At 53.0% G+C, this 19,076-nt stretch overlaps 6 protein-coding genes across 6 annotated transcripts; 4 read left to right on the top strand and 2 right to left on the bottom strand.

Moving 5' to 3' along the window:
- Positions 1-738: 738 nt before the first annotated feature.
- On the bottom strand, positions 739-2,249 carry EsH8_VII_000143 (glycoside hydrolase superfamily; the record flags this gene model as incomplete). Its single annotated transcript, XM_083270276.1, has 2 exons — positions 739-783; positions 918-2,249. The coding sequence occupies 2 exons, from the start codon at positions 2,247-2,249 to the stop codon at positions 739-741; spliced, it is 1,377 nt and encodes a 458-aa protein (XP_083127833.1).
- Positions 2,250-3,761: 1,512 nt separating this feature from the next.
- On the top strand, positions 3,762-5,690 carry EsH8_VII_000144 (uncharacterized protein; the record flags this gene model as incomplete). Its single annotated transcript, XM_083270277.1, has 2 exons — positions 3,762-4,724; positions 4,785-5,690. The coding sequence occupies 2 exons, from the start codon at positions 3,762-3,764 to the stop codon at positions 5,688-5,690; spliced, it is 1,869 nt and encodes a 622-aa protein (XP_083127834.1).
- Positions 5,691-7,628: 1,938 nt separating this feature from the next.
- Positions 7,629-8,348, top strand: EsH8_VII_000145 (uncharacterized protein; the record flags this gene model as incomplete). The annotated part of the gene is made up of 1 exon (XM_083270278.1): positions 7,629-8,348. The coding sequence occupies one exon, from the start codon at positions 7,629-7,631 to the stop codon at positions 8,346-8,348; it is 720 nt and encodes a 239-aa protein (XP_083127835.1).
- Positions 8,349-9,218: 870 nt separating this feature from the next.
- Positions 9,219-11,932, bottom strand: EsH8_VII_000146 (uncharacterized protein; the record flags this gene model as incomplete). The annotated part of the gene is made up of 3 exons (XM_083270279.1): positions 9,219-11,565; positions 11,616-11,772; positions 11,830-11,932. The coding sequence occupies 3 exons, from the start codon at positions 11,930-11,932 to the stop codon at positions 9,219-9,221; spliced, it is 2,607 nt and encodes an 868-aa protein (XP_083127836.1).
- Positions 11,933-12,175: 243 nt separating this feature from the next.
- On the top strand, positions 12,176-13,432 carry EsH8_VII_000147 (uncharacterized protein; the record flags this gene model as incomplete). The annotated part of the gene is made up of 1 exon (XM_083270280.1): positions 12,176-13,432. One exon carries the CDS (start codon positions 12,176-12,178, stop codon positions 13,430-13,432), a length of 1,257 nt encoding a protein of 418 aa, XP_083127837.1.
- A 3,008-nt stretch (positions 13,433-16,440) lies between these two features.
- Positions 16,441-18,648, top strand: EsH8_VII_000148 (uncharacterized protein; the record flags this gene model as incomplete). Its single annotated transcript, XM_083270281.1, has 1 exon — positions 16,441-18,648. The coding sequence occupies one exon, from the start codon at positions 16,441-16,443 to the stop codon at positions 18,646-18,648; it is 2,208 nt and encodes a 735-aa protein (XP_083127838.1).
- Between the last annotated feature and the right edge of the window lie 428 nt (positions 18,649-19,076).

A 19,076-nucleotide genomic window follows, 5' to 3' on the forward strand; every position in this document is an offset into this window, starting at 1 on the left:
GTGGTGGGGTTCAGGGAGATTTCCACCGATACGGCACTGCCCCCCCCCCCTCCCCGAAAATAAAATTAAATCAAGATTGTGAACCGCGACGAAGGGAACGGCAGTCATAAGGAAGATGGGAATTCGGCAGAAAGGGTTTGGGGGGGGCTGTGCATACGAGCTTCCTTGGCTTGGTCAACTTGCTCCAAGAAAAAGCACGATGAATATCAAGAAAATACCCAAGCAACGGTGGATAAGATTATGACAGAAGGTTCTGCGGGCATGCAGTTCTTGTTTGGATGTAGACTTGAGCATGATTTTCTGTGGTGCAGCACGGAGTCTGTTGACACGGTGGAACGAGTCACTTGCACGTAACACTGTTACCGGCTAACAGTTTAAATGCCCCTTGTCCCGGTTGAGATCGAATAGAGTGGAGATGATCTTCGGCGATTCTATAGTATGCGTACTGCCACCCAGGCAAAAAAAGAGACAACCGGATAATGCTTTCAACTTGCACCTAGGCTTGCAGCGTGGTCATATTTTTAAGTTGAGAAATACCATGCCAATTCTAGAAATCATCATACCAATAATTCAACTATTTTAATATTGAACAACAATTCTATGACGACTATGTTTTCCGTTTTGTGTGCACCCTTCGCCGACACGACACGTCCGGCTACGACTCGATCCTCCGCCGTCGAAGCGAATCCTTCAAATAGAAAGCCGAACTTTTTGGCGTTCTTTTCAAAGTCTTGAAATCTACGTGTACAATGCCAAATCGAGGCCCGTAGCCAGCAGACCATTCTATAAGTATTGTTAGCTTCGACTTTGCAAGCAGCCTTCGTGCCGAGGATTCGGTCGACAACGTATGCCCCAAAAGGGAGAAACCCACCAAAATTGTCCATCAGGCTCCACACGTAGTAGCCTTCAACTCGTACCCCATCTTGATAGATGGCACGTGAAATGGCATCAAGATACAAGCCAAGGTATCTCTTGCGGAATCCATCATTGACGGCGATCTCAACGTCATCCTCTCCGGGGCAGGGACATCCATTCTCGGTGACAATGATTGGGAGACGATAGCGATCCCAAACCCAGTTAAGTAGTTTTCTAAACCCTTCCGGGGCCATTCGCAGCCACTGGAAACCTGACATCGGACCAATCTCCACGCCTTGGCTGTTCACTGACGTCTCCTCAATATTTCCTGTCCAGTCATCTTCGACTGGAGGGTCTTGCAGAGAGCGGGCATACTTTGTGGAATAATGATTCATGCCATAAAACGCGTTGATAGTGGCCGTCTGACGAAGTGTTTCCTGTTCTTCTGGTGTGAATTCTGGCAGACGTGCTCCAAGATAGGCTCGCATCGCGGGCGGGTAGTCTTTACCCAAAAAGATAGGGTCTCCGAACCAGCCGATGTAGAATTCCATTCTTCGTTGAGCCGCATCTATGTCAGCTTGGCTGTTTGCATCAAACGGCTCATAAAAATGTCCGTTCAACACAATGGAGATCTCCCCACCATACGAAGGCTGAAAATCGCTTTTGTATAGCTGGACTACCGAGGCGTGGGATAAGATAATGGTATGACCGACGCGCCAGGGCTCCGTCTTGGTATCGGCACCCGACGCAGCACAGCGACCAGGTGCAAGGACGCCGTTGTGATGAGCGAATATCGAGATAATGTAAGGCTCGTTGAAAGTCACCCACTTCTTAACCCGGTCTCCGTATCTGGTGAAACACAGCCGCGCAAAGTTCTCAAAGTCGGCTTTGAACTCGGCCGTGTTGAGAAAGCCTCCGTATCGATCGTAGAGCTCCTGGGGTAAATCCCAGTGGTAGAGCGTCACCACAGGTTGTATGTTGTGTGCCAGGAGTTGGTCGATGAGATTGCTATAGAACGCGATCCCCTGCTCGTTGACTGGATCTTTGCGTCCCCCGAGGGGAATGATGCGTGTCCAGGCTAATGAGAAACGATAAACATCCACTCCCAGCGATGACATGAGTGCTATGTCTTCCGACACGCGATTGTAGTGGTCACATGCGACGTCAGCATTTTCGCCATTCGTCTTTGACGGCTCCAGGTGGGTGTAGGTATCCCATATCGACTTTCCCTTTCCGTCCTGAGAGACAGCGCCTTCAATCTGGACTGCTGCAGTGGCAGTACCCCACGCAAAGTTGAATGGTAGCCGAAGTTCCTCCACAGGAAGGTCATGGCCCGTTGACTGACTGTATGCCACCAAGTCACCAGCCTGGAACATCGCAGCTTCGTCAGACATGGTAGCTAAATTCAGAGGTAGGTGTAAATGACGAAGGATAGAGGTGTGCAGATTCAGAAAGGTAAAAAAGGTACATCGTGTCATCGAAGATATTCAACGCACGAAGGATTATTTGAGCTGAAAGCATGAGCAGCCGACATGGGCTTTCGTGCTAATAGTGGCCGAGTTTAAACCGAACTTGACATGCATCTTTTCTTCGACTCAAACTACACAAAGAAGGTACGATTTACAGCAAGCACATAGCATACATCCGGTCACTGGGGGAAGCGAGTCACCGCGCATGATGAATTGGCTATCGCGGCCCCGCTTCTTCGTGCATGTATAAATTCCGATTCCGCATCAATACGACATACGTACGAATACGGGCGGGTACCCACTAGTTCGTCTTGTGATCTACATTACTGTGCCTACGACCATGCTTGAGGCGAGTATCTCCTTTTTTGGATACTCAAATTGTTAGTATAGGTCGCTGTGAGTTTTCCCGAGGACAATAGATGCAGAATGCATGTAATGAAGTGCCATTTTAGAGGATTATGGGTATAACTTGGCTGCCCTGTTAACGCAACTGCGTCTTCAACGAACACCAACACAGTGGGCATATTTCAACTCAACGTATGATTTCTTCCAAATTTCCAGACAAACTCAATATTAACTGTATGTAACAGTAGCATCATGGCGACAGTCACAGACGTCCGATTTGAGCATTATCGTGCCCCAAATGTTTTTGGGGTGCAGGAGGACACACCGCGACTCTCTTGGAAGATTGAGAATATTCCTAAGAATTATCGGCAACGGGGGTACGAGGTCGAACTTTCCGAGCAGGTCCCCGGCGCCCTTCCCAAGTATGTGTCAACCATGAAGTGCAACTCTTCCCAAACAACTTTAGTTGCATGGCCATTCGACAAGCCACTTTTTTCGCGCCAGAAGATTTCAATCCGAGTTAGAGTCATTGATGAAAAGGAACAGCCAACTGCTTGGAGTGAGCCCTCCGCTCTAGAAGTTGGTCTTCTTTCACGCGACGACTGGTGTTGTCAGCGTATTGCTGCTCCCTGGGGTCCGGGTACAACATCTCCCGACCCCGAGCAATTATTTCGCAAACAATTCACAATTAATGGACATGTGAAGTATGCCAGGTTGTACATCACTGCGCAAGGCGTGTATGAAGCAGAGATTAACGGGCAGCGAGTCGGGGATCACTTCTTAGCTCCTGGCTGGACGTCATACGAAGGGAGGCTACAATACCAAACATACGACGTCAGCCCGCTGTTATCCGACAATATTTCTGAGCACTGTATAGGAGTCCGAGTAGCTGAAGGATGGTTCTCTGGACGAATAGGGTTTGAGGGTGGCCATCGAAACATCTGGGGTCCTCATACAGCCCTTATTGCCCAGTTGGAGATCGCATATGCTGACGGACGGGTCGTGACAATTGGCACTGACAACTCATGGTATGTGACCCAGGGCCCTATCAGGCTTGCCGAAATATACGATGGAGAGAAGTATGACGCCACAATGGAGGTTCCATACTGGTCTACTCCGGCAGACACCAAGATATCTGAAAATCCTCGCTGGGAAAAGGTCTTCTGTCTCGACTTTTTACCAGAGTCGACCCAGCTATCAGCTGGCTACAGCGAGCCGGTCAGAAGAATCGAGCAAATCAAGCCTATTGGAAAAATCATCACCTCATCTGGCAAGACAGTCATTGATTTTGGCCAGAATCTCGTCGGCTATGTCAAGTTGACGAACATCAAAGGTCCACGGGGTCACAAAATCACGCTCTCTCATGCCGAAGTACTGGAACACGACGAGCTCGGGACCCGTCCATTGCGTATATGCAAAGCTATTGACGAGTACATCCTCAAAGGAGATACTGAGGGAGAAAGATACGAGCCACGGTTCACTTTCCACGGTTTCAGATACGCTCAAGTTGATGGATGGCCTGACGAAGTTGACTTATTGTCGTCCATCGAAGCTGTTGTGTGTCATACTGACATGAGGCCAGTGGGATCATTCTCTTGCTCAGATGCTTTGATCAATAAGCTTTATCATAATATCACTTGGAGTATGCGGGGAAACTTCCTTTCCGTACCGACAGATTGTCCTCAGCGAGACGAGAGATTGGGTTGGTCTGGCGATTTGGCCCTTTTCGCGCCAACCGCCCCCCTGATTTATGATTGTTTTGGCATGCTGAAGAACTGGCTAATCGACGTCGAGTATGACCAAGGAGTCCTGGGGGGTGTGCCTCCCATGGTCAGCCCAAACGCAACACTGCCAGACCCTATCTGGTGCAGAAGGGTCCCTTGCGCCATTTGGCACGATGTAACCATCCTGGCACCTTGGGCACTTTATCAAGAGACGGGAGACGAGGGGATTCTGTCTCAACAGTATGTCAGCATGCTTACTTGGATGGAAAAATTGCCCCGAAACACATCAGGAGCTACCCATCTATGGGACATATCTATTTTCCAGCTTGGAGTGAGTCTCATATGCTGCCACAGATCCTTATTGTGCTGATACTGACGTCTGAAAAACTAGGACTGGCTTGATCCTGCCGCACCCCCAGATGCACCATGGAAGTCTCCCACAGATGCCAGGATGGTCTCTAACATGTTCCTCATCCAAAGTCTCAGCCTCATGGCCCGAATTTCTGGAATTCTTGGACACGAGGACAAGAAGTCAGAATTCGAAAAGGAATGGGAAGCCACAAAGAATGAGTTCCATCAGGAATATGTGACTGAAAATGGGCGCATTGTCTCGGATACGCAGGCATCATATGCACTAGCTATTTGCCTGGACGTGTTAACTGAGCCTCAAAGAGTCCGGGCTGGTAATCGACTGGCCGAGCTTGTGCGAAAGAACTCGTTCAAAATCGCCACCGGCTTTGCTGGCACGCCATTTCTATGCGAAGCGCTTTTCATCACTGGCCATATTCAAGTTGCCTACCGAATGCTGCTAGAGAATGAATGTCCCTCTTGGTTGTATCCAATCACCATGGGTGCTACCACGGTCTGGGAGAGGTGGGACTCGATGCTACCTGACGGCAGCATCAATCAAGGCGAAATGACGTCTTTCAATCATTACGCTTTTGGAGCTATCGCAAAGTTTCTCTATGAGAGAGTTGCTGGGCTTCAACGACTTGAGCCAGGTTGGACGAGGTGTCGGATTGCTCCGGTTCTTGGGGCTGAGTTTTCGCATGCCTCAGCTTCTCATATTACTCGCCATGGTATTATTTCTTGCCGATGGCAGACGTCGACTGATTGTAGGGATATCGAGGTACTGCACCTCAAAGTATCAGTGCCGTATGGTATTATTGTCGAAGTCGTCCTTCCTAGTCAACAGGGGGAAATCACGGAGGTTATCGGCTGCGGAGATTGGGAGTTCCGGACTACTATCAAGCGAGACTACGAATGGCCTGTTCTACCATTGAAAAGTAAGTCTTAGGATAATAAAGCCTTTATGTTTCTGGCACAACTATATGACTGTTCTTCTGAAATCACCTTAAATATCGGTTTAGATAACCACCGCAACCATGCATCTGCCAATATTTGCCTCCAGCGTTTCAGTTATTTACCATTTTCTACTCGAGTTGCACAGCCTTTTAGGTGTTTTTCAAAGCACTCTCTCGATGCTCCAAGGCCAAAATCATGCATGATATGTGGGACAGCTCGAGAACCAACAACAGTCACCGAAAGAGTCAAGCACGATTCGGACAAATGATAATCATTCCCAGTGCTAACGTCAACAGACAATTGAGACATCTTGACATTGTTCCTCTAAGCTACCCGCTAGGGGACGCATAGGCCCAGCGCCTCTTGGCGGAGGTATTTCTGTATAATGTGAATGATGAGAACGAAGGCCGAGGTTGTAAGAATCGAAGGTGAAAATCCGAAATTAGATGCCGCGGGTGTTGCAGCGAGGAGAGAGAAGGGTCACAGGAAAAAAGGCTCGGGGGCTGCACCTTTTTGATTTATTAGTTCCAATGCATGGTCAACCTCATTTAGCGCCGCAGCCTACAGACACCCCCGGCCGGTCGCTTTCGGGCCTCCGGGGCCCTTGCCGCTCAACGGTGCCTGTTTGAAACGGAGCCCGGGGCGGTTCGCCCACACCACAATACGGCAGAGGAAATATGGGTCCGTTCCGTGGAGTGGGGCTATTTCGGTGCTGTGTCTTGCATCGACGGAGGCAGTGGACATAAAAAATGGGAGACCGTATCACTTACATTTAATATTTCTGAGGGCCGGATTAACTAGTAGTTGGGTCGGTGACGACCAGTGAATACCTGGTGTTGTATGTTTTTTGGTGTTTGGGTGCTCTTACGTCCCCTTGCTTTTGTGGGGCGGTGGCCAGGGGAAACCAAGGTTGAGGTGTTGTGGAGCTTCATCAATGGTTAAGAATAGCTTTCTTTACTTGCTTGGGTTGGTTGGTCCTCGCCTTGTTAGACTTGCTTTGAGATCTATACTAGAAGCGCATTCCGTGGTCCTAGTATGCAAGTGCATTTTTGGTTCATGCCAGGGGAGACAGGGATTCTAAGTGGTTATTCCCGGCTTCAAAGGTCATTGCGAGACTGTTGCCTAGCCGTGCCGCTAGGATTCGCAATTAGCGTCAATAGCATGGAGTCGTTCGTTAAAATGGCAATCTAAACTTAAGGTACACATTAGGCAGGCCGTCCTAATTGGGTCTAGGTTCCATTGTTCAAATCTTTACTTAAACCTCACTCCTGGAATGCTTTGTTTCAAAGCTCAATGTGCCACAATTTCAACACGTCTGCAAGACATGGCAAAGATCACTCAGCTCCCCGCAGAAATTCTGCAGAAAATCCTTGCCGAGTTTTTAAACATCAATCAACATGTCGCTTTCATGGTTCTGCCCCTGTTTGAGGTGAACGCTGACGACTTGACGACTCTGAAAGCGGCATCACAGACTTGCCGAGCACTTCACCACGTTGCTTCACCCCTTGTATGGAAACACTTTTGCTTGACGAATCATTATCGTCCCTGTTACCCGACTACCCCGCAGCTTATCGCTCTCATCAGGCTCTGGCACGAGCAACCTGAGATCGCAGCACATGTTCACACCCTCTTTCTGTCCGGGGAACTGTTGCCGTATGGCCCGCAACTCTTCAAGGATGAAGACGTTGTATTTATATCAAGCGTTCTGCAGGAGCTAGGCATTCCAGTGTTCCAATGGCACGAAACTTTTAACAACCTGAGCTTTATAACAGCTCTTTTAGTCCTGATGGCACCAAATATAAGGGTTCTCGACCTAGCTGTTGGGGGCGACTTTTTCAGATGCATGCCCAGCCCGGGGGGAACGGTCGTCCGCCTGGAGCTTCTCACACGCCTCCGGTGCCACCCAACCACGGGCCAATCCATAGCCGACATGGACCCTCTACTGCGACTCGCCCCGAATCTCAAGGCGCTCGAGGTTTGGCCTGCTCACCTTGGTCACGGAGATTTGGACTGGAGCGGAATCACGACGTTGAGCCTCAAAGGCTCCGATATCAGCGAAGCAAAGATAGTCGAGGTCATCAAGTCTTGTCGCGGGCTCAAGGAGTTTACCTTTTCGCCAGACCAAACAACAGCCCCGAACGAAACCATGACAGCTCTCTCGACGCATGCGAGCACCCTTCGAAAGCTAGATTTGTATTTCGGAACGGAGTATGAAGATGAGCTTTGTTTGGGCTCACTGGCCATGTTCACCAGTCTCGAGGAACTTTCAATATACTCGGGTGATATGGGGACAGGTGGATCCTGTACCCTCCAGACGTTACCCTCGAGCCTGGAGTTCCTAAAAATTAACGGCTATCCCAATGATTACAACGAAGAGTTTGGGTGGCTGGCTAGCCATATTCGGACCGGAGGCTATCCCTGCCTCAAGGAGATCTGGCTACCTGCCTGGGAGTGTGATAGCGATCACACAGGGCCATGCCGTGGCACTTACGTCGATGAGAATCATGGATATGAGAGTGGTATTGATGAGCACGGATCTGACTGGGAATATCTCAGTGGTGATGAGGAGGAAGCATGTGATGGTGGGAAAACCGTTCATGATCTTCGGGCGCTTTTGCTTGAGGCTGGTGTTTCTTGCAAAATCAGGTAGCTGGAAAGTGCTAAGGCGAAGTCGTACTTTTCAGTTCAACGACAGGTTTCAATAAGCAAAAACTTCCGCTCACATGCTTGATACAATTAGATCTCGATGCAGTTGTAATTCCTGTGGTCTACGATACCGATCTATTGCATCTAAATATAGCTCAAGCGCTCAGGCACAAAATGTCTACGATATGACACCAAAGCTGGCTTTGCTTCAGCGAAACCCTTTCTGAAAATACGTTAAAAACATGGCAAACGTGAAAACGCTTCCGTCATCATCTTCTGAGACCGTTTTTTGTCGGTAATAATATGTTTCACACGTCCAATTTCAAAGAGCATTACCCACAACATCAGGTTGTTGAAGCCATCACGAAAAGGCTGCCTCCACTGCTTCTAGAGGAGGGTAGTAATCTGGATGAGTAGTCTAGTTGAATCGATGACCATCAGCGAAACCCCAGTGTTGTATGTGTTTGGAAATCTTCAAACAGACACAGACATGTCTCAGGGTCCTACGGTGATGACAGTTCTTTGGAACTAAGTGTAGTTGCAATTTCATTTTCTGATCTCGCTTGCATTCAAAATTTTATGAACAACATGTTCTTCGCCTAGGATCGCTTACAAAGTCACCAAGTTGTGGCTATGTGCCTTATCTCTAGCATCGTACTTATACTCCACAGGTCTCCTAGAATTCACAGCAGATATTCTGCGTGAAATGCCAACAATATGGATTGGCAAGGATTGCTTCGCATAGAGGAGAGACATAACTGCCGCTCAACTGCAAGGAAGACGTAGTAGAGCGATCAGAACCAGGAAGTAACTAGGACTGTAACAGAATTTATGTTTCAATACGATCTAACTATGCACTTACTGTCTCAGGTTCCTAGGCCACATTTGGTTGCCTGTTGTCAAGATGAAGGCCACCCTGACGCAGTTCTAAAATTTCCATCTCGATTTCCTCCGCCTTTTTATGTTTTGCCTGAGCACGGTATGTTACCGCAAGGTTGGCCATACTCGTAAGTGTATCTGGGTGCCTCTTGCCAAGGACCTCCTTGCGCAGTTCTAGTACTTCTACAGACATATTTTCGTCCTCATTATATCTCTCCTGCTCGTAGTACGTTGCTGAAAGATTGGCCATACTTCTAATCGTATCGGGGTGTCTCTTGCCAAGAAGCTCCTCATGTAAATGTAGTACTTCTACTTGACTTTTTTCCGCCTCGTCATACCTCCCTTGGGAGTGGATTGCTAACGCAAGTTTGGAAATACTGCTGAGAGTATCCGGGTGCCTCTTGCCAAGAATCCCCCGACGTAGCTCCAATACTTCTTTCAAGATATTTTCCGCGTCAACATATCTTCCTTGGGCGTGGTATGTTGATGCAAGATCGGCCATGGTGGCGAGTGTTTCAGGGTGCATCTTGCCCAGAATATCCTGATACGACTCCGATACGTTTATATAGATATCTTCTGCCTCGTTACACCTCCCCTGCCTGAGGTATGTTGCTGCAAGGCTGGCCATACTCCTAAGCGTATCGGGGTGCCTCTTGCCAAGAATCTCCCGACGTAACTCCAATACTTCTTTATAGATATTTTCCGCGTCATTAAACCTCCCCTGCACGAGGTATGTTGTTGCCAGGTTGGCTATATTACTAAGCGTATCGGGGTGCCTCTTGCCAAGGACATCCCAATGCAGATCTAGTACTTCCAATGAGATGTTTTCGCTCTCACCATACCTCCCTTGAACGTAGTATGTTGCCGCAAGACTAGCCATGACCGCAAGCGTATCTGGGTGCATCTTGCCAAGAACTTCCTGCTGTAACTTTAATACTTTTGTATACATCCTCTCCGAGTCGTCATACCTCCCCTGAAAATGGTACGTTGTCCCAAGCTTCGCCATATCGAAAAGTGTCTCGTGATGCCTGTCTCCATAGATACTCAGCCGAAGTGTGTAGGTTTTCTTATCCACCAGCTCCTTCTCGTGCCATCGGCCCCTGTCGAGTAAATAATACGACACCCTGCCTAATAGCGTTAGAATATCCTTCTCTAGGACTGAGTTGCAAGCCTCAGCCCATTCACTGCTTTGCAATGCGTGAGGGAGCCAGAGTTCGCCCAGTTCCCACGTTTCGCGACCACGTCCTGGAAATTTACACAATGTATAGCGAAGTGCTGCCTTGGAAAAACGAGCTGCGTCAGATCGGCGCGATTTCAGGCTCAAGCTGTACCGAGCTGCGTCTTGGACAAGTTTGTGCATCTCGTACGTCTTGCCTAGCGATTGATGCTTGTGCATGCTCAGGAATGAAAACTCTCTCAGGCGAGCCACTGCAGTAACGACCTCATCTTCATCGTCGTCCGATTCATCCTCGCTATCTGTTGATGAACTTGTGCGTTTGCTGTCCACGCTCTGTAGGTCCTGTTCTTTACTCGCTTGCGCTGCCGCCCGGACTAATGTGTGAGGAATATTCTGGTTGTGGACGTACGCAAGTGTGAGAAGTAGCTGGTATGCTGTGCCGCCTTCCTGCCGTATTTGCTCCATCGAGATGCTCCATGTTTCCAAAATGCTGTTCGGAACTTCTCGTCTTCGGTGCCGGTCGTGTTCCGACCTTTTTAGAATCTTCCATCTCTTCTTTCCTTCTGTGAGCCTCGACAGATACTTGGCCACCGGCATTGATGTAATGCGGATGTAAGCGGCGGCTTGCGATACGGCAAGAGCGTGGTGGTCAAGCTGTCTCAAAAGCTCGGAAATGGCGTCTTGCTCTTCGTTGTCAATGGCTCCTTGGTTTGTCGAAGCCTTGAATAGCGCGGTGGCCTCTTCAATCATCATCCGACCGACTGGCAGCCCCCGTTGGGCGCCGACTAGAGTGCCCACGATCCTTTCGTCGCGGCTCGTCCACAGCACCGTTCCAAATGGTGCCCGGGGTATGTAGTCGTACAAGCAGACATCCTCGTTTGACTTTTGCCCGTGCTGTGTGTTTGCCGCGACCCCCTGCACGCCAAATATTCCGAGGTTATCGGCATTGTCGACAATCAAGAGCCAACAAGGCTGCGCCTCTATCCACTCCCGCACGGCTCCAAGCAACTCCTTTCCGTGAAATTTGCCTGTAAGACCGGCTCGCCGTGCAAGGGTTTCGTAGTCTTGCGTGAAGGTCGCCTCGTTGTCCGCGTGGACCCAATAAACGGCGCAACTGATCTCGCGGAAGCGGCGGTAGGCAAACTCGAGCGCAATCTGGGTTTTACTACAGCTGTCAGCGGAACCTGTCCACGAACCGAGCCGCTTGTAGCCTACCCTGAACCCCCAAGACCCCAGAGAGCGGCGCTTTGGTATTCGGCGACGGGCGGGAGAAGACCTTCGAGTTTGGTGAAGATGTTCGGCCGGTTGATTATCCCGTCATTGCGCTCGAATGGGATTACGACGTTGGGTTGCGCTGTTATCGCGGGCGGGTCTAGAGACTCTGGGGTTATCTTTCTGAGGCGGGGTAATGAAGGCCGGCGATGCTTACGGCCGTCGGAAACCGTCACATTTAGCGTCCCCCCGGTCTCGACGTGGGCGCCGGGGAACGCGATGTGCCCTGTAGTCGAACCAAACGAGGTTTGGTTGTTCATGGCTTTACGCAGGCTGTGAATCGTGTTGATAAACGTCCAGTTGGTGTCGTTGCGTTGTTGGCGAGGACAGAGACCGCTCGCCTGACGACAAGACAAAAATCAGGCTGAGGGCCTGGCCTGCAGGCGGCCGCAGCCAACACGTGCTTATTTATATCCACAGCTGCATTTTGCACTTCTTTTCGCGGCCCCATCTCTCGTCTTCCCAACCGCTCGGTTGCAGCTATATGCCGCGCCACCACCAAGATGGCCATCCGCCCCAGTCGTCGCGATGAGTTCGAGATCGCGGTGGTATGTGCGCTAGCCCTCGAGTACAACGCCGTGGAACTAGCTTTCGATGAATTCTGGGACGATGACGGCGACACGTACGGGAGGGCGCAGAACGACCCGAACACATATGCGACCGGTCGAATTGGACAGTACAACGTCGTTCTGGCGCTCCTCCCCAACATGGGCAAGGTGAGCGCGGCGAGCGCTGCCGCCAGCCTCCGGTCGAGCTACACGGGCCTCAGGTTGGTTGTTTTAACAGGAATCTGCGGAGGAGTGCCAAACGCCGGCACCGATGACGAGATGCTCCTCGGCGATGTGGTCATTAGCAAGACGATCGTGCAGTACGATCTCGGCAGGCAGTATTTGGGCCAGTTCGTTCGGAGAGATACTCTGGAGGATAACCCGGGCCGGCACAGCAGGGACATTCGGTCTCTGCTCGCAACATTTGAGACGAGCCGCGGGCGGGAACGCCTCCAGCTTGGGGCGCTGCAGGTCGTCGCCGAGATGCAGGAGAAAGCCGCGAAGAAACGGCGCCGGGCCCGGTACCGCCGTCCACCCGCGTCCGAGGATAGGCTCTTCGACACGGGATACCTACACAAGCACCGGGACCGATCCGACTGCGGCTGCGGCGTGCAGGCCTGCGAGGCCGCGCGGGCCGCATCGTGCGATGAGCTCCGCTGCGACGAGGCGCGGCTGGTGCCGCGAGAGCGGCTCGACGAGGTGCAAGACCCCGCGAGCGGGGAGGACGAGACATTTGAGATCTTCGTCGGCTCCATCGGGTCGGCCGACACGGTGATGAAGTCCGGCGCGGACCGCGACAGGATCGCACGGGAGCACGGCGTCATCGCGCTGGAAATGGAGGGCGCTGGAGTGTGGGACGAGGCGTGTATCGTGGTCAAGGGGGTCTGCGACTACGCCGACAGCCACAAGAACAAGAAGTGGCAGGCCTATGCGGCCCTGACGGCGGCATCGGTGATGAAGGCTTTGTTGGCGCGCTATATCCGGACGGATAGGCCGGCGGACAACAACGACAATGGCGACAATAACGGCAATGGCAGCAATGGCGGTGATGACGGCGATGACGGCCGTGGCAGCGGAGGCAGCAACAAATGGACAGGGACGCCGTCCGGCGGCGGCTCGGGGCCAGTTTTCCACGGGCCTATCTCGGGAAAGTATGTGATTGCTGGACTGCATACGACCGGAGGAACGACCAACATGAACTTTGGTACTTGACGCCTGAATGTGGTGGGGTTTGTAGATAGACGAGTGAACACTTGTGAACAGTTACTTTTCAGCAGCAATTGATGTACAAAGCCGTCGTCAGACTGTGGCAAAACCGTGAAGGCCAGTGTCAATCATGGCATATTGAAGCATGACCGGTTGCCCAACTGGCAAAACTTCCAGCGATGTAATGAAAGCTTCCTGTCTTATGCTTGTTGAGCTATCTTTCCATGGTCAGCAATGCCAGTATTAGAGTGGCAGTGAAAGACTTCAACCACGCTCTGTCGACGCAACCATCTCTCTCACCGACCTGTATGTGCCTTTACTATTTTGATCGCTTATTACTTTCGTTTTCCTGTCCACGGTGAAGCTCGTTCAACTACAGCAATACGCGATGGTTTTCACCTCCCTAAACAGATACGACATAGAATCGATGGAAGTTAGCTCCAGTGTATCCGAGAGAACGTCCCACCAAACTCACGAACCCCCTCGCTGCCGTCGATACCTCGCATCCTCGCATGCTTGTCAAGAGAGATGACATCAAAGGTCTATTAAACAGACTCAACCCACCTGTGTCTAGGTATGCCTTTCGCAGTCTATCCGAGATCACCAGGATCACCTCCCGCTCTCTCGAGCCCAAAACATCAGGATGCGTTACTCTTCTCTCGTCCTTAATGATGGCTTAAAGACCAGGGCAATGGGCTGGTACCAATCATCGACGGCCGACTTAGGCTTTATATGATTTACGACAACAGGTTTGTTTGTGCGTGCCATGGCCGTGGCGGTATTATCCTTGGTTACATTCGGGTATGCCCGACTTGCATCTGGTGTCATGGCCTTGACAAGTATGCAAGATTCCGGATTGCTCCCCAACGTTGTCGTGTTATCAGCCGGCAGCCGGCATCGGCCGTATCACCGATGCAAGCCGGCGGCGTTTCTATCTATTCTGGTCTCATTAGGCAGGCGTGAAGGACCGTCCCAGACTCCCACGGTTAAGTACGGGCTATTTCAGCGCTGTTGGACGCTGTAGTGCATTGCGCGAATCCGAATCCGTGGAAAGGCGTCCCCCAAGGACCGATACGCGGACTTGCCGGTCCAACTTGGCAGGTGGAGATACGCCGAAGGATGGCCTCCGGAGACATTTGATGAATGCATGATGTGTGGGCATATCTCGACGTCTGGCAAGCAAAACGGGGCATGCAGTAGGACATGAAATGAGCGGGTGCCGCGGATGACTGCCGGTGGCACTCGCAGGGGAGGGGGATGGCTTATTAGCGACGATTTGGGAAACTGATTCGCCGAGTGGAGGAGGGCCCTGATCCTGATTAAATCATGCTGCATTCCAGGTGCATTCCAGGGGTTTGCTCAGCTCGACAGGTCTTGAACGCGGCAAACAAACAGCTCCGCACAATCTTAAGTCCCTCGGTAACGCGGAGTCGCTATGTAGTACGGATGGTTGGCCTTCGCTTCGGCCATTGGCAGAGGTTTGACTGCAGGGAGAGCATGCGGGAGGGAGAGAGAAGAGGACGGCGCCGCCAACAACGCGAAGCGGCCCTGGAATTGTGTGTCACGGAAGCTTTGCACCGCGCGAACTCGTTGCCCTTTTCACCCAATCCGGGCGTGATTCCCAAAAAGTCCTATTCCACCAGTCGTCGCGTCGAGTTGCGTCGGCGGCGGTCTCCGTAGTGCAGAAGTAGCAATTTACTCTGTACGCACGCTTCGGCCGCACAAAGGTAACGCTGTCCAAATGCTCACCCGTCTGACCACCAACTGCAGACGACAACCATCCGTCCCCCCACCCATTGAGGTACGTACAATTGCCGGAAACGGGGTACATCTTATGCGCCGAAGGATCTCGGTACGCGGCAAGTACCGCAGCAGAAGTGAGAGGAGAGAAAATCTGGCTTTTGTCTGGGGTTTCTGACATGGGAGCTTTATCTATTGTCATGTCGGTCGACAATGTAGGATCATGCATGTCCACCGACTTTGTTACCCCGAGATCGAAGCAGCAAGCCGCCGCCCTGATGGCCACGCCCGTTCATCCCACTTTTATGCATGTCCAAGGCATGTCTCAGAGCACAGCACAGCAAAGCGCAGTTCTGATGCATGTGCCAGTGTCCGCACCACCGTCAAAATCCGTGCTCGGCTCTATATTGCTGGGACGATTCTGTCTATTTGGCTCACCGCAACCACAAATAGTTCTCATGCACATCCATAGTACAGCACCACTGTCCATCTCTCTTACTTTATAACTTGAGTTGGCGCTGGTCGGACGATCTAGACGCAAATGTCCCCTCTGCACCGCGCACATCTCTAGACGTGTGCCCTGCTTCTCCCATACCACGGAGTCCCGCAAGCCTAGTTCTCAATTTCCACAAACCCGCTGATGCTTCGCACTAGTTATCATCCACGCCCTAGACCAGTTGTGGTCTGTCCGCTTACCTACTCGGCGATGCTCTTGGCAGGGATCTGAACGGATGGTGTCCAAGCTCTCGAACTAGCGCCGCTCTGCGTTGTCCCTCGCAGACGGCTCAACCACTCCCATCATCGCGTCCGGTCGCCGTCATCGTTTCCTGACCGCCTCCTCCGGGGTCTTCGAGGTGCAACGGCCCGTGCCTATTCTACCACGAACTCGCATGTGACGCGGGGCGCCCAGAATACCACCCAAACCCGTGGGATGTTCTTGGCAGCGCGATTCCACAAATACTAGTTACGGTCCCAGACATCGTCGCCAACCACACGGACTATTTGTGCCATACGTCTGCTAACCGTCCATTTTACTTCCCCGGGTGAAGTTCGGTGGGGTGACGTGATATATCAACGGGAGGCTATTGATCCCAAAGCTTAAGATAGGAACATCACGTACCCATACGTTCTCACTCTAGCCTCGGCATAAGACGGCAGCAGGTCGACGCCGTCCGTGATAACTACCACCCTTGCCTGCGGACTCATCCCTCCCGTCGTCGCATTTTCCTTGCTAAACACATTACCAGCCTGGGACGACGACGTCCTCCGCCGCGATGGCCCAAAAGGAAGAGGCCGGGCCTTTGTACCCGGTCTACATTACCCTGCAAGAAATGCTCCGGACCGTAGCGCGCCATGCATTCGAGTCCAAGGAGCAGCTGACGGCCAACCTGTCCGTCGACCTCCGCCAGCTTGCACAAGGCCTCCGCAAGCAGGCCGACGAGCTCGACCGCGTGTACGAGGACCTACAGAACGAGGACACGCCGCCCGTAGAGACGCAGCCGCCCCGCGCGCACGGGAGCTTGACCATGCTGGCCAATGTCGCATCGTCGAGCCTGCGACAAGCGGACCGCAATCTGGACCATCGGCCGGCGATCGTCGCCGCAAAATCGACACCAAAGCCGTCGGTCACTGTCCGTGACTCCGCCGGGAAGCCGACCCCCTCGGTTCCCTACCTCCGACCTCCTCCGGCCGCCTTGGCCACCGCGCATTTGGCCAACAAGCCACGGCCTGCTGCGGCGCAATCTGAAGTAAAGGAGACGCAGTCCGAAGAAAAGCAGGCGGACACCCCATCTCGAAAGTCCGCCCGTGTGTCCGCATCCCAACCCCAAGCGAAGTCCTCATCACAACCCCAAACGAAGCCCACTTCTCAGCCGCACACAAAGACTCCCCCGACCCCCGACGCATCTGGCGACAAGGTGCCCGAGGTGAACACCATCACGACCCGTAAGTCAGCCGCATCGAGCCAACCTGCAGCCACGACGATCGCCGTCAAGGCCGTTTCTTCCTCCCAACAGAAGACGGCCGCCAACTCCACCAGGAAAAGACACCAAAGCCCGGACCGCGACGACGCCGCAGCACCGGCAAAGCGGACCCATGTGGCACCGACCCACCAGGCAGAGAAGCAGAAGCAGTCATCAGCCAGCGACGTCCTCCCGGCCCACACCCGCCTGCGCAGGTTCCCCGAGCTGAGCCCCAACAGCATCCTGGGCCGCGAGGGCCGGCGGCGGTGTCTCGACCTCCTGTACGCGTGGCGGCAGGCCGAGTCGCTGTCCTTCATCTCCGGGTGCGACCGCCGCAACGTACGTGGCCTGTACTGCATCGCGCTGCGGCTGATGAAGCAGGGCGACCTCCTGCGCTACTTCGAAAAGGTGGCGCGCGTGCTGCTGCACCAGACGGTGCGCAGCCCCGAGACGGCGCGCCGGCGCGAGCTGCGCACCCCGGCCCTCATGGACCAGACCATCTGCGACGTGCTGGGCGTCAAGGCCGTCGACAAGAAGTCCAAGGCGTACTCCACCACAAAGGCCCTGCTCAACAAGCTCTTTAACGAGGGCAAGCGCTTCGAGGGGCTCGGCGGCGCTGACCTCAGCCTGCTGCCCATCGTCCCCCCCGGCCTGCGTGACCTCTACGTCGATGATATCACCGAGTTCCCGGCCTACCTCGAGGGCAACGACCGCGGCGCCGTGCTCCCGAGGCTGCGGGCCTTCGGGCTCGCCTTCGCCGCCATCGTCCAGGGCGGCCGCGACGTATTCTTCAAGGTCGACTGGTGGCGCGCCCAGAGGTCCGACTGGGAGCCCGAGGCCCTCTCCGACGAGCAGCTACTTGACGCGCTGCAGCCCGCCGACGTGAGCTGGGCTCCGGTGCTCCACCGGAATGGGGAGGGCGCCGAATTATCACCGGATGGCAGGGGCTGCGAGCTATGCGAGAGCGGTCCGGACTGCGACTGCTACGATCGGCTGTCCAAAGGCCCGCACGAGGCCATGCGCGTATTTTACCCGCCAGGCGGGTTTCCGCCGCTGCTGCGGGCGATGAAGGCACTGCCGTCTGAGGGTCCCGTGAGCGGTGGCGACAATGCCGTGCCCTACGGAAGCAGGCTCGCTGTGATTTCCAAAGAGGAATGTGTCGCCTTTGTGCCCGGCAAGATCCAGACGGAAACCAACGCGCCGACAGGTTCGATCACGCAGCCGAACTGGGCATCCGACCAGCCGCGGGCCAGCATGGGAGTTGATGGCGGCGCCGTGCTCAACATCGACACGAGGCACCCCATGATAATGATGCTACTGCACCGGGTCGTGACAGGCGACGAAGAGAACGAGACGCCGGGCTCGCTACAGCAGGTTGCGCCGCTGTGCGTCAAGAGCAGGGTCGTCTCGGGGAGACAGCGCGCTGTGCTTGTTGCGCTGCGCGATGTAAGACAGGGTGACGTGTTTTGCCTTTCGACGGCGTCGACGTGGGAGGATGTCTCGTATAGTGTCACGATTTGATGATTTGATGGGGGTATTTGCAATGTATCATGTAGGGCAAAGCAGCAAGCAAGGGGGGTATTGCAGTCGGTATCTTCAATCCGACAGAGGTTAGCGCATGAGGAGCGAGGGAAACCGCCGTAACGGTTCCTACTTAGTAGCAATGGCTCCTCAAAGGGGCTCTTGTTTTTGTTATTGTGTCTCGACTTCCGCGCTTCGTGACAGACTTGCAAGGCGCACCAGTGGAGGCCTCGGCTGAACGCTTCATTCGGCTTCTTTTTTTTAAACCGTACACTCGTATCGTAACGATGCAATACGCCTGTGGTGGATACACCTATTACCAGAGCAACAGCTTCGATAAGCCTCGTTTGCATATTCACCAACTCATAATCTGTTCCAACAGTTTCACTTATATCGCTCAGTTTTAGTCGGTCTGTGGCGACTTAAAC

This window comes from Colletotrichum jinshuiense, chromosome 7 (assembly GCF_051148585.1).
Source record: "Colletotrichum jinshuiense chromosome 7, complete sequence".
NCBI lineage: Eukaryota > Fungi > Ascomycota > Sordariomycetes > Glomerellales > Glomerellaceae > Colletotrichum > Colletotrichum jinshuiense.